The 20,663-nt window shown below is 38.8% G+C and overlaps 1 protein-coding gene across 3 annotated transcripts in view; it reads left to right on the top strand.

The window, feature by feature from the left end:
• Window positions 1–325: 325 nt before the first annotated feature.
• The window catches only part of SAMD8 (sterile alpha motif domain containing 8), a 46,676-nt gene continuing 26,338 nt past the window's right edge, over window positions 326–20,663 (top strand). Inside the window, exons 1-2 of one of the 3 annotated variants that reach the window (XM_067710447.1) lie at window positions 326–566; window positions 17,752–18,344. In XM_067710447.1, the coding sequence (XP_067566548.1) occupies window positions 393–566; window positions 17,752–18,344 (767 nt within the window). In that variant the 5' untranslated portion in view covers window positions 326–392. Of the gene's footprint in view, window positions 622–17,751; window positions 18,345–20,663 lie in introns of all 3 variants that reach the window. The other 2 variants (XM_067710445.1, XM_067710446.1) reach the window with 2 other exon arrangements.

The following is a 20,663-nucleotide window of genomic DNA, read 5'->3' as shown; positions in this document are numbered from 1 at the left end:
GACTCTCAGAGAATAAAGGGGCAATAAATGGTAACAATGATTGGAGGTTGGCTATTGGAGAGGAGCTGGCTCCCTCCGAAGGAATTAGGATAACCTCCTCTGGCCCCCAAACACTATTTGCTACTCCCATAGGCTCCGCCCCATCTCTGGTAGCCCCTCATCTTCTCACACTTCGGCTTTGGGCCTGACGCATGCGCTCTCGGGTTTCCTTGCTGCGGTTTCTAGCCTCCATTCTCCCCTCGCGCCCATCTTGAGTCCCGCGTCCCTTCCGGTTTTGGCCCCGCCCCCGCCCTAGGGCTCCGCCTCCCGCCGGTAGGGCCCCGCCTCCCGAAGCAGTTCCGGTTCGGATTCGAGCGGCTGCCGGCACGGTTGAGACGAGGGCCGGCCGGGCAATGCCTGCGCGCAGCCGCCACCGCCCCAGGGTCCACTTCGGCTCTCCTACCCGGGCTCCACCGCCGCTTCTTGAGGCGTCTCACTACGGGGAGGCTCGGAGGGCGCCGGGTTCCGACAGCTGCTCAGACGCCGACTCGGAGGTGGGTCTGGAGAGCCCGACTCGGACCGCTGAGGTGAGCAGGAGCTGAGGCGGGGAAGAGGGGCTTTGGGAGAAGCCTGCAGCCAAGGGTGAGTGGAGAGTCGGGGATGGAGCCGGGGGCTGCCACGGACAGGGGTTCGGAGGGGCCCCGGGAGACCGTTGAGGGAGCGTGGAGAGTCCCCTTTAGCATGGAATCTGAGGGAAATGGAGGTTGTTGAGCCGAGGGCCTGAGGGGCGTGACGATGGCCCGAGACAGAGGGGTAAGGAGAGGTCGAGGGGAGAGCGAGAGGGAGTGGGAGGCTGAGGGAGATGTGGCCTCGAAGAGGCAGGGACTTGAAGGTTTTGGAAAGCCGGGTAGTGAGGCAAAAAGACCGAAGGGGTACCGCGGGAATATGGGACCGGGGGAAGAGATGCTCTGAGATTTGGCACTGGGGGCACGGAATCAGAGGAGCCGGACCAGGGTCGATGTTACCACCTGGCCAGAGAGAGGGAACCGGGGTGGGACTGACAAGATCGCTGACCAGAGTGGGTGGTGGTAATTAGGGGAAGGATTTAGGCTTGAAGAGGAAAGGGCCATCGGGTGGCAAGTCGTCTGGCTTTAAAGGCCAGAAAAAGAGAAATGGGGTCAAGAAAGAAAAGGAGCCCTTGGAGGCTCTAATTTAGGGCTTTGGCATTTTCACAGGTGTCTTTCAAAGCATGGACGATCCCTAGGGTAATATATTTGGGTCATGGGGCTTTCTCATTTGTGGACAGTGAATACTTTTAAGAATCTGGGGTGGGAGGGTTGATGTTAAACACTGATTTGCCCAAAGACTAGGGGAAGTAGTGAAAAGGAAGTGATGTTTGGAAAAGATAGTGAAAGGAGTGATTCTGTAAATAAAGATAATCATTTGGCTTTCTTCTAACAGTAATAATGTGTTTCTTTTTTTTTTCGTTGTATTTTTCTTACATTTAAGTTTATCTTAAGTACCAGACAAGTTTAGACAATCTTTTTTCACAAAAAAAGATTTAATACATTACCTTTAAATTAAAAAAACTAAACTGGAAAAAAAGAATTTGGACACTTAGATTTTACAGATACTCAGTATCAACTGATTTCACTTTGGTAGCTTGAGTTGACACGTATTGGCCACAGGGTAAAGACGTGGTCAATACAAGTGTCTGGGTTAAAAAGGTACATAAAACTGTATGTGAAATCACCACAGTCCAGGAGGCTACCAGATGTTCCTCTCACCTGTAACTCCAGAATTGGAGTTGTGTCTTGAAAATTGGAAGGAGGGTACGTTGACAGATTTGCAGGACCAACGCTTTGCAGATATTGTATGAATAATACTTTTAGTAGAGTTATCTAGAAGACTAAGAATAGAGGATGCTTGTAGTTGTCAGTTAACAGAACTGGGATAGATGGGTACACAGATGCCTTTTATAGAAGACATCGTACCAAAACCATAGTTATGCCAGAAAAATAATGATTGCAGTATTTATACTCTTTAGTTGAAATAGATTAATTTTCTTTTGTAATTGTTAAATTATAACATCTTTGTGAAATGTTGACTTTAGCCACGTCTCATATGTTGTTTTACTTTTACAACCTTTTATCCTGTTATAGGTTTGCAAAGTTGTTGGCATTTCAAAACAAACTTTTAATCAAGTATTTCTAGTCTAAATGGGTATCCAACGGTTAAATCTTCATGAGATGATAATTTACTGATTGCAGTAAGCTGTTAATTTATGTGTATTGACTATATGTCATATCTTCAAATGCTCAGTAGACTAATAATTATTTCTTCAAAGGAGAGATGAATTCTTAACTTTGCTTTTAGCTGATGTTAAAAGATTAACTCCTTTTTCTTTAAATTAGTACAAACATCCTTTAGTTGAAGAAGTATATATAGTATTACTATTGTTAATTTATGTTTGCTTACCCTCACTAGATTGAGATTCTCTAGAGACCTTGTCTTCATACTTAGCTCTAAATAAAAGTCTTGGCATGTAAAAATTTGCTGAACTGAACCGAAATATAAGAACTCTCTATTAAGGTTACATCTTAATGTTACTGCAAAATTAAAGAAACTGTTACATGAATTTGTACAGTTAATACATTAGCGTCCCTAATAGTTTGTCTTTGTTTTGCCTTGACAGTTTTCACAGCCACTTAGTTGTAAATAAAATCAGTTTTATGGTAGAGCAGTTTCTCTAAGGCAAGAAAATCTATATTACTCCATTAGAAGCCATTATGACTGCTGTGGCAGAAGATGCAGATATATTTAGATAATCACTTTTGATTTCAGTAGCATCATCGCCATTCTGCAAAGACTCTTTACTTTGCACAACTACTTGTAAACATTTTTATTTTGTTAATCACTAAGATCTTCAATGCTTTTTCAGAACTTTGCGATAGCTGACTTAGAGACATTTTCATGACTTTTCTGAGAAATGAAATTTGAACATTGTTTTTGGGAAAATGTTGAATCACAGATGTTCTAATGAATATCATCATTATTTTGTCTTATAAGAATAACCATATTAACTAGTTATTCTTTCAAAATTCTTACCTCCAGGCCTGATGTAATACTATGGTGTTAATAGTAGGATGTACCTAGCACAGCCATTAATCATAACAGTGATTCTTACTTTAGGTCTTATGATTCTCTTGGCTTTGAGAAATCAGGAGGTTAACTAGAAATTAGAGGAGCATGGGCCAGGTATCCTTTGAGAACAATTCAGTGTTTACATGCTGCCTTTGTCACTGGTAATTTGCCATTTGAATATGTGGATATGGATTTGTGACAGACCTGTACCCCCTCCTCCCATACACATAGCACCATCCTAAGTGGATCTTAACCTAGCTGAGTCTAGACTTCAGGCTTCCATATTTGAAATGTTTTGTTACTTCACTAAATGATGGGCCCTGCTAGTAATAAAATCACCTCACTGCAGAACGTAACATAATATGAGTCTATCTTGGCTTTTGTTTAGGATGGTAGAAACTAGGAAAACTTGGTCATAATAGTTTCAGCACGGTGTTTCACTGTTAAACAGAGTTTTATGACATGTACCTTAGAAGACTATTGTGGAGGCAGAGACCTATGTTTGTATTTGTCTTGAATATTTATTGTGGGCTTAGTGTAGCTTTTGAATTGTGGCTGAGGACAAGAGATATTTATCTATTTATTTATTTATTTATTTTATGCTCTGAGATTTGGCAGTGGGGGCGAGGAATTTTTATTTATTTTATTTTTGGCTGCACTGGGTCTTCGTTGCTGCACGCAGGCTTTCTCTAGTTGTGGTGAGTGGGGACTACTCTTTGTTGCGGTGTGAGGGCTTCTCATCGCAGTGGCTGCACTGTCGTGGAGCACGGGCTCTAGGTGCACGGGCTTCAGTAGTTGCGGCACACGGGCTTAGTTGCTCCACGGCATATGGGATCTTCCCGGACCAGGGCTCTAACCCGTGTCCCCTGCATTGGCAGGCAGATTCTTAACCATTGCACCACCAGGGAAGCCCTATATCTATTATCTTGACCCTTTTTTCTGTTCTCTTAAAGTTCTTGACAGGTAAGAAATTCTAGTAGGAGGTGAGAACCATGAATTCTGCTAATTTAGGGTCTTCCTAAAGTTCCTAAGTTAAGCTGTGTCACTGAGTTATTGGAAATGCCTGCAAATTGGCTTTAGTGTGGAACTTTGAGACTAAATTAAATCTATGTCAGTTTCATCAATACAACATTGGTATGAAAGTCAGAGATTGCCAGACCATACATTAAATTTTGGGGCCAAATCCAGTATATTTGCACAATATTGTAATGGAGATTGAAGTCTTGAGCAAGTTTCTCATTTTCTATTACGTTGATTTGATTTGGGGGTGTAGCATATTTAAAAATGAAGATTTTTACCAGTCAATCTGTCAGACCACTACTAGCCTGCCCAAATATTATTTTAATGATTAGAATAAAAATTTGAATTTTATACACTTGGCTTCTTTACTGGTGTGCTCTGACATTTTGCCAGGTTAAGGATTTTTCATCAAACTTACCACTAAATTTTGACCATTGTGTAAAAACTTTTACTACAACTGAGGATATAACCTGCACAGTGTTGTCTGATTCTTATTCATTGAACTGATTCTTATTCATTGAACTGAGACAGTTCTGAATGTGGTAGAGAATTAGGTACAACCAGATAGTGGAAGTCTTAGTTTAAAGGCAAGTTGGAGTCAGAAAAGGTTTGTGTTCTTTGGTATACATGACAGCCTTTTTTAATAACGGTATATAATAGTGCATGGTCTGTGCAGCAAAAAAAATGTCCCAAGGCTAAAGTGCAGCCAATAGAATGATAATGTAACTGAAAAAACAATTTAATTTATTTCAAATGTGCTACCCCAAATTCTGCTGCTCAGTGGGACATAGTAAAACGGTAGAAGATCACTGCTAGAGTTTCAAAACTGGTAGGAAGTGGTTCTGGGTCTTTGAAACTTTTGTAATTATAGCAGATTCAGATACTTGGAAACAGTGCTTACTAAGAAAAAGTAAACTACCTTTTGATAACTATAAAGGGAAAATAATAGTTTTTTGTTTGCTCAATGAAAAGATTTTAATTTAGGATTAAAAAATTTTAATGGAATTTTTTTAAAGCTGCATAGGGACTTCCCTCGTGGCACAGTGGTTAAGAATCCACCTGCCAATGCAGCGGACATGGGTTTGAGCCCTGGTCTGGGAAGATCCTACATGCCACGGAGCAGCTAAGCCCATGTGGCACAACTACTGAGCCTGCGCTCTAGAGCCCATGAGCCACAACTACTGAGCCCGAGCGCCACAACTACTGAATCCTGCGTACCTAGAGCCCATGTTCCGCAACAAGAGAAGCCACCACAATGAGACGCCCGCACTCCACAACGAAGAGTAGCCCCCGCTTGCCACAACAGGAGAAAGCCTGTGAGCACAGCAACCAAGATGCATTGCAGCCAAAAAGAAATAATTAATTAGTTAAAAAAAATAACAAGTGTTGGTAAGGATGTGGAAAATTAGAACACTTGTGTGTTGCTCGTGGGAATGTAAAATGATGCTGCTTTGAAAATGGTATGGTGATTTCTGAGAAAATTAAACAGAATTACCAAATGACCCAGCAATTCCACCTCTAGATATATACGCAAAAGAAGTGAAAGCAGGGACTTCCCTGGTGGTCCAGTGGTTAAGACTCTGCACTCCCAATGCAGGGGGCCCGGGTTTGATCCCTGGACAGGGAACTAGATCCTGCATGCTGCAACTAAGAGCCCGAATGCCACAACTAAGACCAGGCGCAGCCAGATAAATAAATAAATAAATAAATAAATAAATAAATATTTTTAAAAAAATGAAAGCAGGACTTGAAAAGATATTTGTATACACCTATGTTTATAGCAGCATTATTCACAATAACTAAGAGTTAGAAGCAACCCAAGTGCCTATTGATGGATGAATGAATAAACAAAATGTGATATATACATAGAATGGAATATTATTTAGCCTTAAAAAGGAGGGAGGTTCTTATATATGCTACAACATGGATGAAGCTTGAAGATATTATGCAAAGGAAAATAAGGCAGACACAAAAGGACAAATATTGTAGGATTCCACTATTGTATCTAGAAAAGTCAAATTCATAGAGACAGAAGGTAGAATGGTGGTTGACAGGAGCACAGGGGAGGAGACAATGGGGAGTTATCGTTCAATGAATATGGAGTTTCCATTTGGAATGATGAAAAAGTTCTAAAAATGGATGGTGGTGATGATTGCACAATGTAAATGTACTTAATTCTGCTAAACTGTACACTTAAAAATGGTTAAAATAGTAAATATTCAGTTATGTATAGTTTAACACACACACACACACACACACACACACACACACACACACACACACACACACACACACACACACACACCACATCATATCTGTGATGCAGGCATTAGAAAGCCAGTACTGCCACTCTACAACTTCAGCTGCTTCCTGACACAAAGTCAGTGACTAGAAACTGGAGAATTACTTGTACACTCACATACAACCAATATTTCAATAGTCTTTCTTGTGGATACCCAAAACTTCAGGAAAATGGCCCCTACTTCACTTTCTGCCTTCCTCCCATGTCAGAGCATCTAGTTGGCTGAACCTAATTCACATTTAGAACCCTAGTTGCTAGGGATCCTGGGGAATAATTTTTACCTTTTTAACCTCTGTAGTACAAAAGACAACTAGAGGGAGATCGGAAAGGATCATGAGTGCCATTGCATCATATTTGTGAAAGGATCCTGAGTGCCAATTCATCATATTTGTCACAGGCACTAAGTCAATGGTGATTCATAGATGGTAATACTCCTTGTAGTCAAGTCATCATTTCCAGTAGTTGGCCAGATTGTCCTGCAGCTGTTCAGTCACAAAGATAGGATAGGACAAAACAAATAGCTTCAGTGAGGCAGAATAGGGAAAAAGTTTGTTGATAGTTATTGTCTCCTTTTGCAGTTCTGGGCTGATTGTGCTTAGTTTGTTAAACCTAATATACAGTATTTGCAGTTTTAATTTGGTAACTGAGTTTTAATAAGTAAATGAGTTATTTATATTATCGTGAAGATAATTTAATGCATATCACTCCATTGGTATGCGTTAAAGGCTCATTGATTAAAGAACAGCCATGCTACTGTTAAGTAATACCAGATAAGCTGTTTTTATTGTATTAAGTATGGAGATAAGATCATGGGAAATATGCTGAGCTCTTTTGCTGTCAAGCTGCTGACATCTTTAATTAGTATGAATTAAATTTGGAGAGAAAAGAAATAAATTTTCTAGTAAATGAACAAGTTGATGTGCTGAAAATTGCATTTTTTAATAGTTTTCAAGGGACTTCCCTGGTGGCCTAATGGTTAGGACTCTGCGTTCCCAATGCAGGGGGTCTGGGTTCGATCCCTGGTCAGGGAGCTAGATCCCACATGCATGCTATAACTAAGGAGCCCGCCTGCTGCAACTAAGTCCTGGTGCAACCAAATAAATAAATAAATAAAAATAAATATTAAAAAAATAGTTTTCAAAAATTTCTCACCAGAGTCCATCCAAAAGATAAGAAATGTTTTGTTCCACTCTGTACGGAACAGTCAGCTACTTTAGTTTATCTGTTATCTGTGAGTTGGAACTAAGTTTGAGTAATGCCTCTTGATGGTAAGATTCTGCATGAGTGGACTATTCTCTCAGTGCCTTGATAATAACATTGACCTTTGATAACTAATTTCTTAATTGCTCATGATTTCAGAATAAACTTCTTTTAAATTTTATCTCAAATTGAAATGTTTCCTTTATGTACCAGTTAACATTTTGGACAAGTACCATGCTTTGCACACAGAGCTTTTTGAAGTGGATCAAACTTTAATGACGTAGCTAGGAGTTAGTGTCTAAATAATATGTCAGATTTTTTTATTCTGTTATTCTACTTCTATAAATCTAACCCAAGGCACTGCAATACTATTTGTAATAGTAATAAAATTGTGAACAGTTGCTGACAGTGGGGAAATGGACAAATTATTGTATAGCCATACAATGGAATGTCCTTTTCAAAGGATAGTTTGATAACATTAGACAGGACTCATGCAATAATGTTAAGTAAAAATGATACAGAATTACCAATGGTATGGTTTCTCTATAGAAATTTTTCCTATAGAAAGTTCTGTGGATGAAAGATAAATAAAAAATTACAAGCATTAGTTCTCTGGGGGGTAATTTTGAAATTATATTTTAAATGTTCTTCAGCAAATATGTATCGCTTCTATATATTTTTCTGTCTTTTTATTGTAGAAGTTCATTACTTTTAAAGATCCAAACAATGCAGAAATTTGTAGACTACAAACTATAAAAGTCCTTCAGTCACCTACCTAGGCAAATGAAGTCCAGTTTATCAACTTGCTCTTTTATGGATCTTGCTTTTGTTGTCATATCTAAGAAATCTTTACCTAACCTAAGGTCAGAAAGATTTTCTCCTGTGTTTTCTTTTTTTTTTTCTCCTGTGTTTTCTTTTAGAAGTTTTCTAGTTTTAGATTTTACATTAGGTCTGTGATCCATTTCAAGTTAATTTTTTATATGTGGTGAGAGGTATGGATTAATTTTTTTTGCATGTGGATATTCATTTGTTCTAATACGATTTGATGGAAAGACTATCCTTTCTCCACTGAATTGCCTTTGCATGTCTGTAGAAAATGAGATATCCATATGTATGTAGGTCTATTTCTGGATTCTCTATTCTGTACCATTGATTTGTTTATCTTTATGCCATTACTACTTTGTCTTGATTAGGGTAGTATGATAGAATTCTAAAATGACCTCCAGTGACCTTTGTATAGTGGGAAGGACCTGTGAGTCTGATTATCACTCTGATTATGTTATGTTATATGGCACAGTTGACTAAGAAAGGGAAATTATCTTAGTGGACCTGACCTAATCAGCCAGCAAAGGACTGGGCGTTTCCTGGAGAAAGAGATTCTAAGTACAAGGGGCATTCAACAAAGAAAAACAACAGAGAAAAAGCTGGTTTTCAGAATAGGAGGGGGCCCTAAATGCCAGTGGCCACTAAATTTACAGTAATTTGTTACACAGCAGTAGAAAACAAACACTGTATATAGTAAGTCTTGTAATTAGCTATCTAATCTTATTCTTTTTCAAGGTTGTTTTGGTTATTCTGTGTCCTTTGCATTTTCATATCAACTACTGAAATAAGTTTATCTATAAAAAAGTCTGTTGGAATTTTGATTGGGATTCCATGAAATATATAGATCAAATTTTGGAAGAATTGACGGATGTCAATGAAAAATTAACCAGTCAATCTAAGAAAAAAACGGAAAATTTTATCTGAGCCAAATTGAGCACTGTAACCCAAGAACAGCACATCAGAAAGCTCTCAGAGCTGTTCCACCAATAAGAAGTGTAGGCATAGTTATATAAGTTTTTTTGAGACAGAGGGCTGTACATTAAATGACGTTTTATTGACAGTTACACAGTCCAGATCTAAAAGTCGTGTGGCCCCTTACAAGATCAAGAAGGAATGTTATCTTTCTTTTTTTTAATACATTTATTTATTTATTTATTTTTGGCTGTGTTGGGTCTTCATTGCTGCATGCGGGCTTTCTTTAGTTGTGGCGAGCCGGGGCTAGTCTTCATTGCAATGCGTGGGCTTCTCATTGCAGTGGCTTCTTTTGTTGTGGAGCACGGGCTCTAGGCGCATGGGCTTCAGTAGTTGTGGCAAATGGGCTCAGTAGTTGTGGCTCACGGGCTCTAGAGCACAGGCTCAGTAGTTGTGGCGCACGGGCTTAGTTGCTCCGCAGCATGTGAGATCTTCCCGGACCAGGGCTTGAACCCTGCGTGTCCCCTGCATTAGCAGGCAGATTCTTAACCCACTGCACCACCAGGGAAGTCCTGGATATATTTTTGATAGGCTGATTGTTGGATAAGAGAAAGAGAGGTGACAAGGATGATTCAATTTACCAAATTCAAAGATGGATTCTTAACCACTGCGCCACCAGGGAAGTCCCAAGAAGGAATGTTATCTTTTAAGGAGTTGCCTGGCTGGTGCTAGGAGAATGTTGCTCTTTATGGCTGAGCAGGTATTTATGCCAACGGGGGAGGTTTGGTTGATGCGTAATATAGATACACAGTTCTCAGTAGTGGGGAGAGAGGAGGCCAAAGGGCAGAGAAAAAATTTTTATGTTTGAATTCTTCTTGTCTGGACATAAAATATGAATTTTATTTCACAGCATTTTTATTTTCTTAAAAATTTGAGTCTTTTGACCCACCCATGTCACTATTTATTTAGATCTTTAATTTCTCTTAGCAATGTTTTATAGTTTTTAGTGTACAGATTTTTCGCATGTTTGGTCAGATTTATCCTTGGGCATTTTATATTTTTTGGTGCTATTGTAAATGGCATTATTTTGTAAATTTCAATTTTTTGATTGTTTATTTCTAGTATATAGAAATACAATTGATTTTTGTATGTTGATATTAAACAATCTTGCTAAACTAAATTATTAGTTCCAGTAACTTGTGTTTGTGTGTATGTGTAGATTCCATTGAATTTTCCACATAGATTATCATATTGTCTGCAAATACAGTTTTGTTCTTTCCTTTCCAATCGTATGCCCTTTATTTCTTCTTCTTGCCTTATTCTACTGGCTAGATTGCTCAGTGTTTTACCAAAATGATGAGAGTAGACAGTCCAGCCTTGTTCCTGATATTAAGGGGAAAGCCTTTAGCCTTTCATCATTAAGTATAATGTTAACCATAGGTTTTTCAAAGATGTCCTTTATCAACTTGATGAAGTTTCTCTTTATGTCTCGTTTGCTGAGAGTTTTTCATTGGGAATGAATACTGGATTTTGCCAAATGCTTTTCTGTCTTTTGAGTTATTGTGTGGTTTCCCTGTTTTAGCCTGTGGTGAATTATTTTTATTTTCAAGTGTTAAACTAACTTTGCACTCCTGAGATAAACATCACTTGGTTATGTTGTATTATCCTTTTAAAATATTGTTGGATTTGATTTGCTAAGATATGTTTAAATTTTTTGCTTTCACATTTGTAAGGGCTCTCAGGCTGTAGTTTTATTTTCTTGTAATGTCTTTGTCTGGTTTTGGTATCAGGGTACTACTGGCCTCATGGAATGAATTCAGAAATATTCCCTCCTCTTCTGGAAGAGTTTTATTTTAGTAGTCCATTTCTCCCAACTTTTGTGCTATTGTTGACATATTTTACTTACATATTTACCCATATATCTACCATTTCTGGTATTCATATTTTCAAATGATGGCATTTTTGTTCTGCCTGAAGGACTTCCTTTTCACATTTCTGGTAGCTCAGGTCTGCTCGAGATGAAATTATTCAGTTTTTGTGTGTCTGAAAAAGTATTTGTTTTACCTTTGTTTTTGATCGACATTTTACCGGTCATAGAATTATAGGCTGATCATTTTTTTTTCTTTCAGTCTTTTAAAGACATTGTTTCACTGTCTTCTAGCTTGCAATGTTTCCAGTGAGGAATCTGCTATCATTCTTATCTTTGTTCCTATGTGTATAATGTGTGTATCCTCTCTTTTTACTTTTAAGATTTTCTCATTGTCATTGATTTTGAGTAATTTGATTATGATATGGTGTGGTATAGTTGTTTTTGCTTGTTTGTTTGTTTTTTATTTATTTTCGGCTGCGTTGGGTCTTTGTGGCTGTGTGCGGGCCCTCTCTAGCTGTGGGAGCAGGGGCCACTCTTTGTTGTGGTCCACGTGCTTTTCACTGTGGTGGCTTCTCTTGTTGGGGAGCATGGGCTCTAGGCGTGTGGGCTTCAGCACTTGCGGCTTGTGGACTCAGTAGTTATGGCTCGTGGGCTGTAGAGCACAGGCTCAGTAGTTATGGTGCACGGGCCCAGTTGCTCCGCTGCATGTGGGATCTTCCTGGACCAGGGCTCGAACCCGTGTCCCCTGCGTTGGCAAGCGTATTTTTAACCACTGCGCCACCAGGGAAGCCTTGGTGTGGTATAGTTTTTTGTGTGGTTCTAATGTTTGGAATTTATTGAGCTTTTTGATTTGTGTTTATAGTTTTCACCAAATCTTGAAAAATGTTAACCATTGTTACTTCAGGTATTTTTTTCTGCACTCTCCTCTCTCGTTGTTTGGGGACTACAATTATGCATCTATTAAGATGTTTGAAGTTGTCCCACCTCTCACTGATATTCTTTTCATTTTCTTTTATTTTTTTAATCATGGTAAAATATACATAACAAACTTATATTTTAACCATTTTTAAGTGCACAGTTTAGTGGCACTAAGTACATTTACATTGTTGTGCAACCATCACCACAATCCATTTCCAGAACTGTTTCATTATCCCAAATGGAAACTTTGTACCCATTAAACAGTAATGGGTATTTGTCTCCTACTGCACAGTCCCTGGAAACCAACATCTACTTTCTGTCTCTATGAATTTGACTACCAAGTGAATCATACAATATTTGTCCTTTTGTGTCTGGCTTATTTCACTTAGCATAATGTCTTCAAGATTCATTTTAAAGGCTGAATAATATTCTCTTCATTTTTAAAAATTCTGTTTTTCCTGTGTTTCATTTTGAATAATTCCTATTGTTATGTCTTCAAGTTTACTATACTTATGCAATATCTGATCAGCTGTTAATCCCATGCAGTGTGTTTTTTATTACATATCTTGTAATTTCATCTCTAGAAGTTTGAGTTGGATCTTTTTTATATGTCTATATCTCTATTTAACTTTTTGAACATATGTAATACAGTTGTCATAACTATGTTAATTTCCTTGTCTGATAATTTTATTATCTGTGTCAGTTCTGGGTCAATTTCAATTGATTTTTCTACTCAATATAGATGAATTTTTCTACTCCTTTGCATGCCTGGTAATCTTTGGTTGGTTGCCAGACATTGTGATTTTACCTGTTGGGTGCTGAATACTTTCTTATTCCTATTAATATTCTTCTGCTTTGTTGTGGGATGTAGTTAAATTACTTGAAAACAGTTTGATCCTTTTGGTTCTGCTTTTAAGATTTGTTTGGCTGGACCAGAGACATGTTTAGGTTTAGGGCAGGATTTCTCAGTATCAGCACTATAACACTTTGGGTCAGATCATTCTTTGTTGTGAGGGGCTGTCCTGTGCATTGTAGAGTGTTTAACAGCATCCCTAGCCTCTAGTCTTTAGATGATCCCCTAGTTGTGACAACCACAAATGTCTCCAGAAATTGCCAAATATTTTGGGGTGGGCAAATTGCCCTCAGTTGAGAACTACTGTTTTTAGGGTTAATTCTTCCTTACTACTATGGAAAGATCTTATTGTGTACTCTACCCAGTGCCCCATGAATCATGAGATTTTTCATTTTTTTCCAGTCTGGTTGTTTATAGTAGGCACTTTTAGTGGTCTTGTGTGAATACTGGGCATTATTGCCTCTAATCTTTCTGGGTGGTTCTTTTTTCAGTCTTGTTTGGTTTCCTCACATATATGTGCTGATCAGCATTCAGCTGCCTATTCAAGGGAGATCCTTTGCAAATCTCTGGAGTTCCATCTTAGTCTGCTTAGGCTGTTATAACAAAAATACCATAGGCTGGGTGGCTTAAACAACAAATCTATTTCTCACAGTTCTGGAGGCTGAGGAGTCCAAGATCAAAGTGCCAGCAGATTTGGTGTCTGTGAGGACCTGCTTCCTAGTTCATAGGTGGTCAGCTTCTAGTTGTATCTTTAGATGACAGAAGGGAAGAGAACTCTTTGGGGTGTCTCTTATAAAGGCATTAATTCCATTCACGAGGATTCTGCCTTCATGACCTAATCACCTCTTAATACTATCCTATTGGGGGTTAGAATTTCAACATATGAATTTGGGGGGAATATAAACATTCAGTCCATAACAAGTTCTCTGTCTGTGTATCTTTCTCCTCTCTAGTATTCTATCCCAGGTACACTGCCATCTTGATTTCCCTAGATTCTCAGTTCCATTGCAACTCACCAAGTCTGCTGGGTCTCACCCAGTTTATATCGTGTACCACTCATGGCTGGGGCAGTAGGGCTCAACTTGTTTCCTACTCTCAAGGATCTCCTTTGTTGTCTGGTGCCCACTGTCTTGAAACTGGTTTTCTCCCCATATATTTAATCTATTTTTTGGCTGTTTCAGGTGGAAAAGTAAATCTGGTTTCTCTTATTGCATCTTGTTCAGAAGCAGAAGTCCCTTTAACTGATAGTTGATTCATATTAATTATTGGTTAAAGCTGAAAGTATTCTGAAACATTTACTTACCTAATTTCTTCATTATGTATATTTGTATGAAACTTATAGCTCTCATATTCTTCGTTAAAAGTCTCCTGTCCCCTGTAGCTCCTGTGGTACAATGTAAATATTAAATTGCCTTGAAGCCTTTTATCATCTGTTAATATACCTCTTTAATGCAGGTTTTCATAGTGTTATCTAAGTATGTAGTAGCACACAATTAACGGTTGTGCCCTGACCTGATGAAGCACAACAGTGCAATGTGTCATGCTTTTAGGGCATTGCCACAGCAGGCTCAAAGACTTCCAGGAGGCTTTCTTGTATGATAACTCATATTTTCTAGCAGCTAAAACATCAGCATCAAAGCCTGTTTGTTAGCCAGATTGAGGGTGTAAAGAACAGATTGTTAGCCAGATTGAAGGTGCTATAAGACAGAAAAAAAAAAAAAAAACCATGAAAGAGATCATTTTGAGCAGTGTGTGAGATGAAACTACTGAAGAATAAGGCTAAAAGGATGGGGTGACTTGGAGCCCGTTGGTGGTAAGCTGTTAGAAAAAGGAGAAAGGTAGCAGAATAGAAGTAAAATGACAGAAGGAATCTGGCCTTATCTTGTATGAGAAGAGCTTCTCATACTTATTACATCGTAATTGTTGCAGAGTTTGTAGCATGTGTTTGTTGGATATTCAGGGATGAAATGATTTATTCAGAGAATACCTTGGGGAAAAGATATGTATGTAGTGTGTAGGATGAAGCCATCTGGCTATCTATATGGACTAAAACATAGCAAAATCATTTAAAATGGAACTATATATATGTAATACGTGATATAAAATTATATATATCAATGTGTATAAATTCCATGAGTTGAAAGTGAATAAATCATAATTCCTTGGCCTTTGGGATGACACTGATATACTGTAGGTAAAAATAAAAAAGTTGAGTACAATTTTTTGTAGCTCTGCAGTATATAAAACATGTCCTTACAGATGCATGTACTGTTAATTTTTTAAGACTGAAAAGCTATTGTGGATTAATACTGTTAAAAGCTCTGTTTTGAAACACTGTGATTTAAGATTTTCAAAAACTAGGATTGCTTTTTAGTAATTAAGAAACAAATATTTAATGGGCATGTTTCTTGTTGGCTGAATACTTTTGATGGTATAAGAGGTACTTGGGTAGTTGAGTATCTGCCTTTTTCAGGTGATTATAGGTATTCATGGCAAGAGTTTGTGTGGATAGAAGAATGCAGAAGTAGCAGCTTTTTACTTTCCTTAGCATAAAGAAGCATAGAAAGGTTTCATAGCCAAAAATGCATGTTGTAAGGGAATGATAAGCACTAAAATCAGGAATTACTACATCTGAGAGGAGAGGAAGGGGTTGCTATCAGGGAAGGACATTCACTTGTATTGATGTTTTGTTTTGCTTTTAAAGCAAACTTTTAAAATCAAGTTCAACATATGTAAAATGTAGATCGTACGTATACAGATTGATGAATTTTCACCTGTATAACTAATACCCAGATTAAGAAACAGAACATATGTATTGGAACTGTTTTTTTTTTTTCTTTCAAGCTGGGTAGTGGGCACATGGGTGTTTGTTGTGTCATTCTTTCTCGTTCTTCTTCTTTTTTTTTTTTTTTTGCGGTACACGAGCCTCTCACCGCTGCGGCCTCTCCCGTTGCGGAGCACAGGCTCCGGACGCGCAGGCTCAGCGGCCATGACTCACGGGCTCAGCCGCTCCGTGGCATGTGGGATCTTCCCGGACCGGGGCACGAACCCGTGTCCCCTGCATTGGCAGGCGGACTCTCAACCACTGCACCACCAGGGAAGCCCCTCTTCTTCTTTTTTAATGCTTTAAAGTTTACCTACTGTGGAGTTTTTTTTTTAATATATTTATTTATCTATTTTGGTTGCACTAGGTCTTAGTTGCGGCACGTGGGCTCCTTAGTTGTGGCATGTATGTGGGATCTAGTTCTCTGACTAGGGATCAAATCCAGACCCCCTGCATTGGGAGCGCAGAGTCCTATCCACTGCACTACTAGGGAAGTCCCCTTACTGTGTTTTTAAAAAATCATCTCAGAAGGAAATATGGTCTTTAGAGATCTGGAAAATGTCAGAAAGCCCACAGGCTTTAGTAGTTGAGAAAGTACTTTAGGGAACTAGGTTTTTTCTCCATGTAGGCCTTTGTCTCCCGTATATCTGATAAAGTTTATAAACCTGATATAGACCCAAGTTACTGAACATTTTAAAATGGAAAAAGAACATAAACAGAACTGTGTGGGATCAAAGTAGTAAAAATTATTAGTACTTTTTGAAACAGTACATTGTTGGCCTTTTATAATTGCAGTATAGGGAATTCCCCAGGGGTCCAGTGGTTAGGACTCCATGCTTTCACTGCTGAGGTCCAGGGTTCAATCCCTGGTCAGGGAACTAAGATCCCGCAAACCACGTGGTGAGACCAAAAATTAAAATTAAAAAAAAAAAAGGAAATACTATAATTGCAGTATAAAATATGGCCCCTCAAATTTATGGTACATTGAAATGTTTTATCACTAAATCTCAATGATAGTTTAAGAAGAAAATTCCTTTTTCAGTTCTGTAATGGAATATTCAAGGTATAGAAAGAAATGAGCTGTTAAGATATTTATAGATACTTAATATCTAGTAAAGACTTTATATCTGTTGTAGAAATTATTTGTATAGTAGATAGAAATATGCTTAATCTAAGGGGTTTCCTGCAGTTAGTTATCTATCTGCCTTTGTGGGGTTGTGTGTTTTTTTTTTTTTGCGGTACGCAGGCCTCTCACCGCTGTGGCCTCTCCCGCCGCGGAGCACAGGCTCCGGACGCGCAGGCCCAGCGGCCATGGCCCACAGGCCCAGCCGCTCCGCGGCATGTGGGATCCTCCCGGACCGGGGCACGAACCCGCGTCCCCTGCATCGGCAGGCGGACTCTCAACCACTGCGCCACCAGGGAAGCCCGGGGTTGTGTGTTTTTTTGGAGGCGGGGTGGGGGGAGACTTATTCCACGAACATGAAGATTTCTGAAATTTGATTTATTTTTACGTATAACAAATCTTTCTATATATCTCATTTTATGAACAGTGTTGAGTTATTTTTCTCAATTCTTCTCACCAGTAGGCTTTTTCTAATTAAGTAATGGCTTGCTGTGGTGTGGAAAAGCCATTTGTAAAATATTACCAAAAAAACATTTTGCAAAAATATTCGGTCATTAGCTTTCCTTTTGCTATTGGGGTTATATGCATATAATTATTAGAATGTTAATCTGTTGAGAACTACTCATTAATGAATAATTTTTGTTTCTTTTACTCTCGTCTGGAAGCCAATAGGGCAGTGTAGATGAATTACTGTTTCTGATGTGTTTACGTGTATTGTCTTCAAAGGAGTTCTTAGGACACCCTGAAATTTTTGTTTTATTTTCCTGTTTTCCCTTGACAGGTAGTGGAAGAGGAAATGGCTTTTCCTAATCAGCTCTGCATTCGCCGCTGGACTACCAAGCATGTAGCTGTTTGGCTGAAGGATGAAGGCTTTTTTGAGTATGTGGACATTTTATGCAATAAGCACCGACTTGATGGAATCACATTGCTAACGTTGACTGAATATGATCTCCGGTCTCCTCCTCTGGAAATCAAAGTCTTAGGGGACATTAAAAGGTTAATGCTGTCAGTCCGAAAATTGCAGAAAATACATATTGATGTTTTAGAAGAGATGGGATACAACAGTGACAGTCCCATGAGTTCCATGAGCCCTTTCATTAGTGCTCTTCAGAATGCAGAGTGGCTCTGTAATGGGGAACCTTCACATGACTGTGACGGACCCATCGCTGATTTGAATTCTGATCAATACCAGTATGTGAATGGTAAAAACAAACATTCTATTCGAAGATTGGACCCAGAGTATTGGAAGACCATATTGAGTTGTATATATGTTTTTATAGTGTTCGGATTTACATCTTTCATAATGGTTATAGTCCACGAGCGAGTGCCTGACATGCAGACCTATCCACCACTCCCGGATATATTCTTAGACAGGTAAGTTTTGTTTCTAGTTGCCAAGTTTGTAGAAGATAGCTGTACTAGCAATGATAATGATATATTCATGATAATTACATTCTTTATTATTGTTGTTTTGGTTGATATATACTTCCCATTTGCCTTATCTTGTGCTATATAAAGATGCTTTAGAATTGCCTTTTTCTCTTAGAGTAAACTAGACCTTAAGCCTAGATGAGTAGCAAGAACCACTGCTTAATTTATTTTTCTACAGCTATGTTATAGCTCCTTGGGCACTTCAGATTTTAAAAGGGTTTCCTGGAATGTTATATGTAATAAATGGAATTTGTTTACTTTTTAAAAAAAAAAGATGAACAGGGTTTTGCTTCTTCTAAAAATATGGGGAGGTCTCATGTATCATCAGATAAATTAGAACTATCACAAATACAAACTGATTCATGGATAGTATTCTGTTTTTATAAATACTGAATGCATAAAAAAGAGTATAGTATATTATATGAAAAATAAGAATAGAACAAAACTCAAAACTATTAGTTTTTATATTTGCGGGTTTTTTTTTTTTTTTTGCGGTACACAGCCCTCTCATTGTTGTGGCCTCTCCCATTGCGGAGCACAGGCTCTGATGCGCAGGCTCAGCGGCAATGGCTCACGGGCCCAGCCGCTCCGCAGCATGTGGTATCTTCCCAGACAGGGGCACGAACCGTGTCCCCTGCATCAGCAGGCAGACTGTCAATCACTGCGCCACCAGGGAAGCCCTATATTTGTGGTTTTAAAAAATCTTTTGAAAGTTTGTAGTGCTGTCTTGTTTTTGTAAAACGTTGTGCCCCTGAAATTGAAACTGTGATTAAAAATCTTCCAACAAACAAAAGCCCAGGACCAGATGGCTTCACAGGCGAATTCTATCAAACACTTAGAGAAGAGAAGAGCTAACACCTATCCTTCTCAAACTCTTCCAAAATATAGCAGAGGGAGGAACACTCCCAAACTCATTCTACGAGGCCACCATCACCCTGATACCAAAACCAGACAAAGATGTCACAAAGATGGGCTTCCCTGGTGGCGCAGTGGTTGAGAGTCTGCCTGCCGATTCAGGGGACACGGGTTTGTGCCCCGGTCTGGGAAGATCCCACATGCCACGGAACGGCTAGGCCCTGTGAGCTGCGGCCGCTGAGCCTGCGCGTCCGGAGCCTGTGCTCCGCAACGGGAGAGGCCACAACAGTGAGAGGTCCATGTACCGCAAAAAAAAAAAAAAAAAAAAAAGATGTCACAAAGAAAGAAAACTACAGGCCAATATCACTGATGAACATAGATGCAAAAATCCTCAACAAAATGCTAGCAAACAGAATCCAACAGCACATTAAAAGGATCATACACCATGATCAAGTGGGGTGTATTCCAGGAATGCAAGGATTCTTCAATATACACAAATCAATCAACGTGATACACCATATTAACAAATTGAAGGAGAAATACCATATGATCATCTCAATAGATGCAGAGAAAGCTTTTGGCAAAATTCAACACCCATTTATGATAAAAACCCTGCAGAAAGTAGGCATAGAGAGAACTTTCCTCAACATAATAAAGGCCATATATGACCAACCCACAACCAACATCCTCCTCAATGGTGAAAAACTGAAACCATTCCCACTAAGATCAGGAACAAGACAAGGTTGCCCACTGTCACCACTCTTATTCAACATAGTTTTGGAAGTTCTAACCACAGCAATCAGAGAAGAAAAAGAAATAAAAGGAATCCAAATCGTAAAAGAAGAAGTAAAGCTGTCACTGTTTGCAGATGACATGATACTGTAGATAGAGAATCCTAAAGATGCTACCAGAAAACTACTAGAGCTAATCAATGAATTTGGTAAAGTAGCAGGATACAAAATTAATGCACAGAAATCTCTGGCATTCTTATACACTAATGATGAAAAATCTGAAAGTGAAATTAAGAAAACACTCCCATTTACCATTCAACGAAAGGAATAAAATATCTAGGAGTAAACCTACCTAAGGAGACAAAAGACCTGTATGCAGAAAACTATAAGACACTGATGAAAGAAATTAAAGATGATACAAAAAGATGGAGAGATATACCATGTTCTTGGATTAGAAGAATCAACATTGTGAAAATAACTCTACTACCCAAAGCAATCTACAGATTCAGTGCAATCCCTATCAAACTACCACTGGCATTTTTCACAGAACTAGAAAAAAAATTTTCACAATTTGTATGGAAACACAAAAGACCCCGAATAGCCAAAGCAATCTTGAGAACGAAAAACAGAGCTGGAGGAATCAGGCTCCCTGACTTCAGACTATACTACAAAGCTA

This window comes from Pseudorca crassidens, chromosome 16, assembly GCF_039906515.1.
Source record: "Pseudorca crassidens isolate mPseCra1 chromosome 16, mPseCra1.hap1, whole genome shotgun sequence".
In the NCBI taxonomy this organism is placed as follows: domain Eukaryota; kingdom Metazoa; phylum Chordata; class Mammalia; order Artiodactyla; family Delphinidae; genus Pseudorca; species Pseudorca crassidens.
This window is presented reverse-complemented; position numbering and strand designations above follow the sequence as displayed.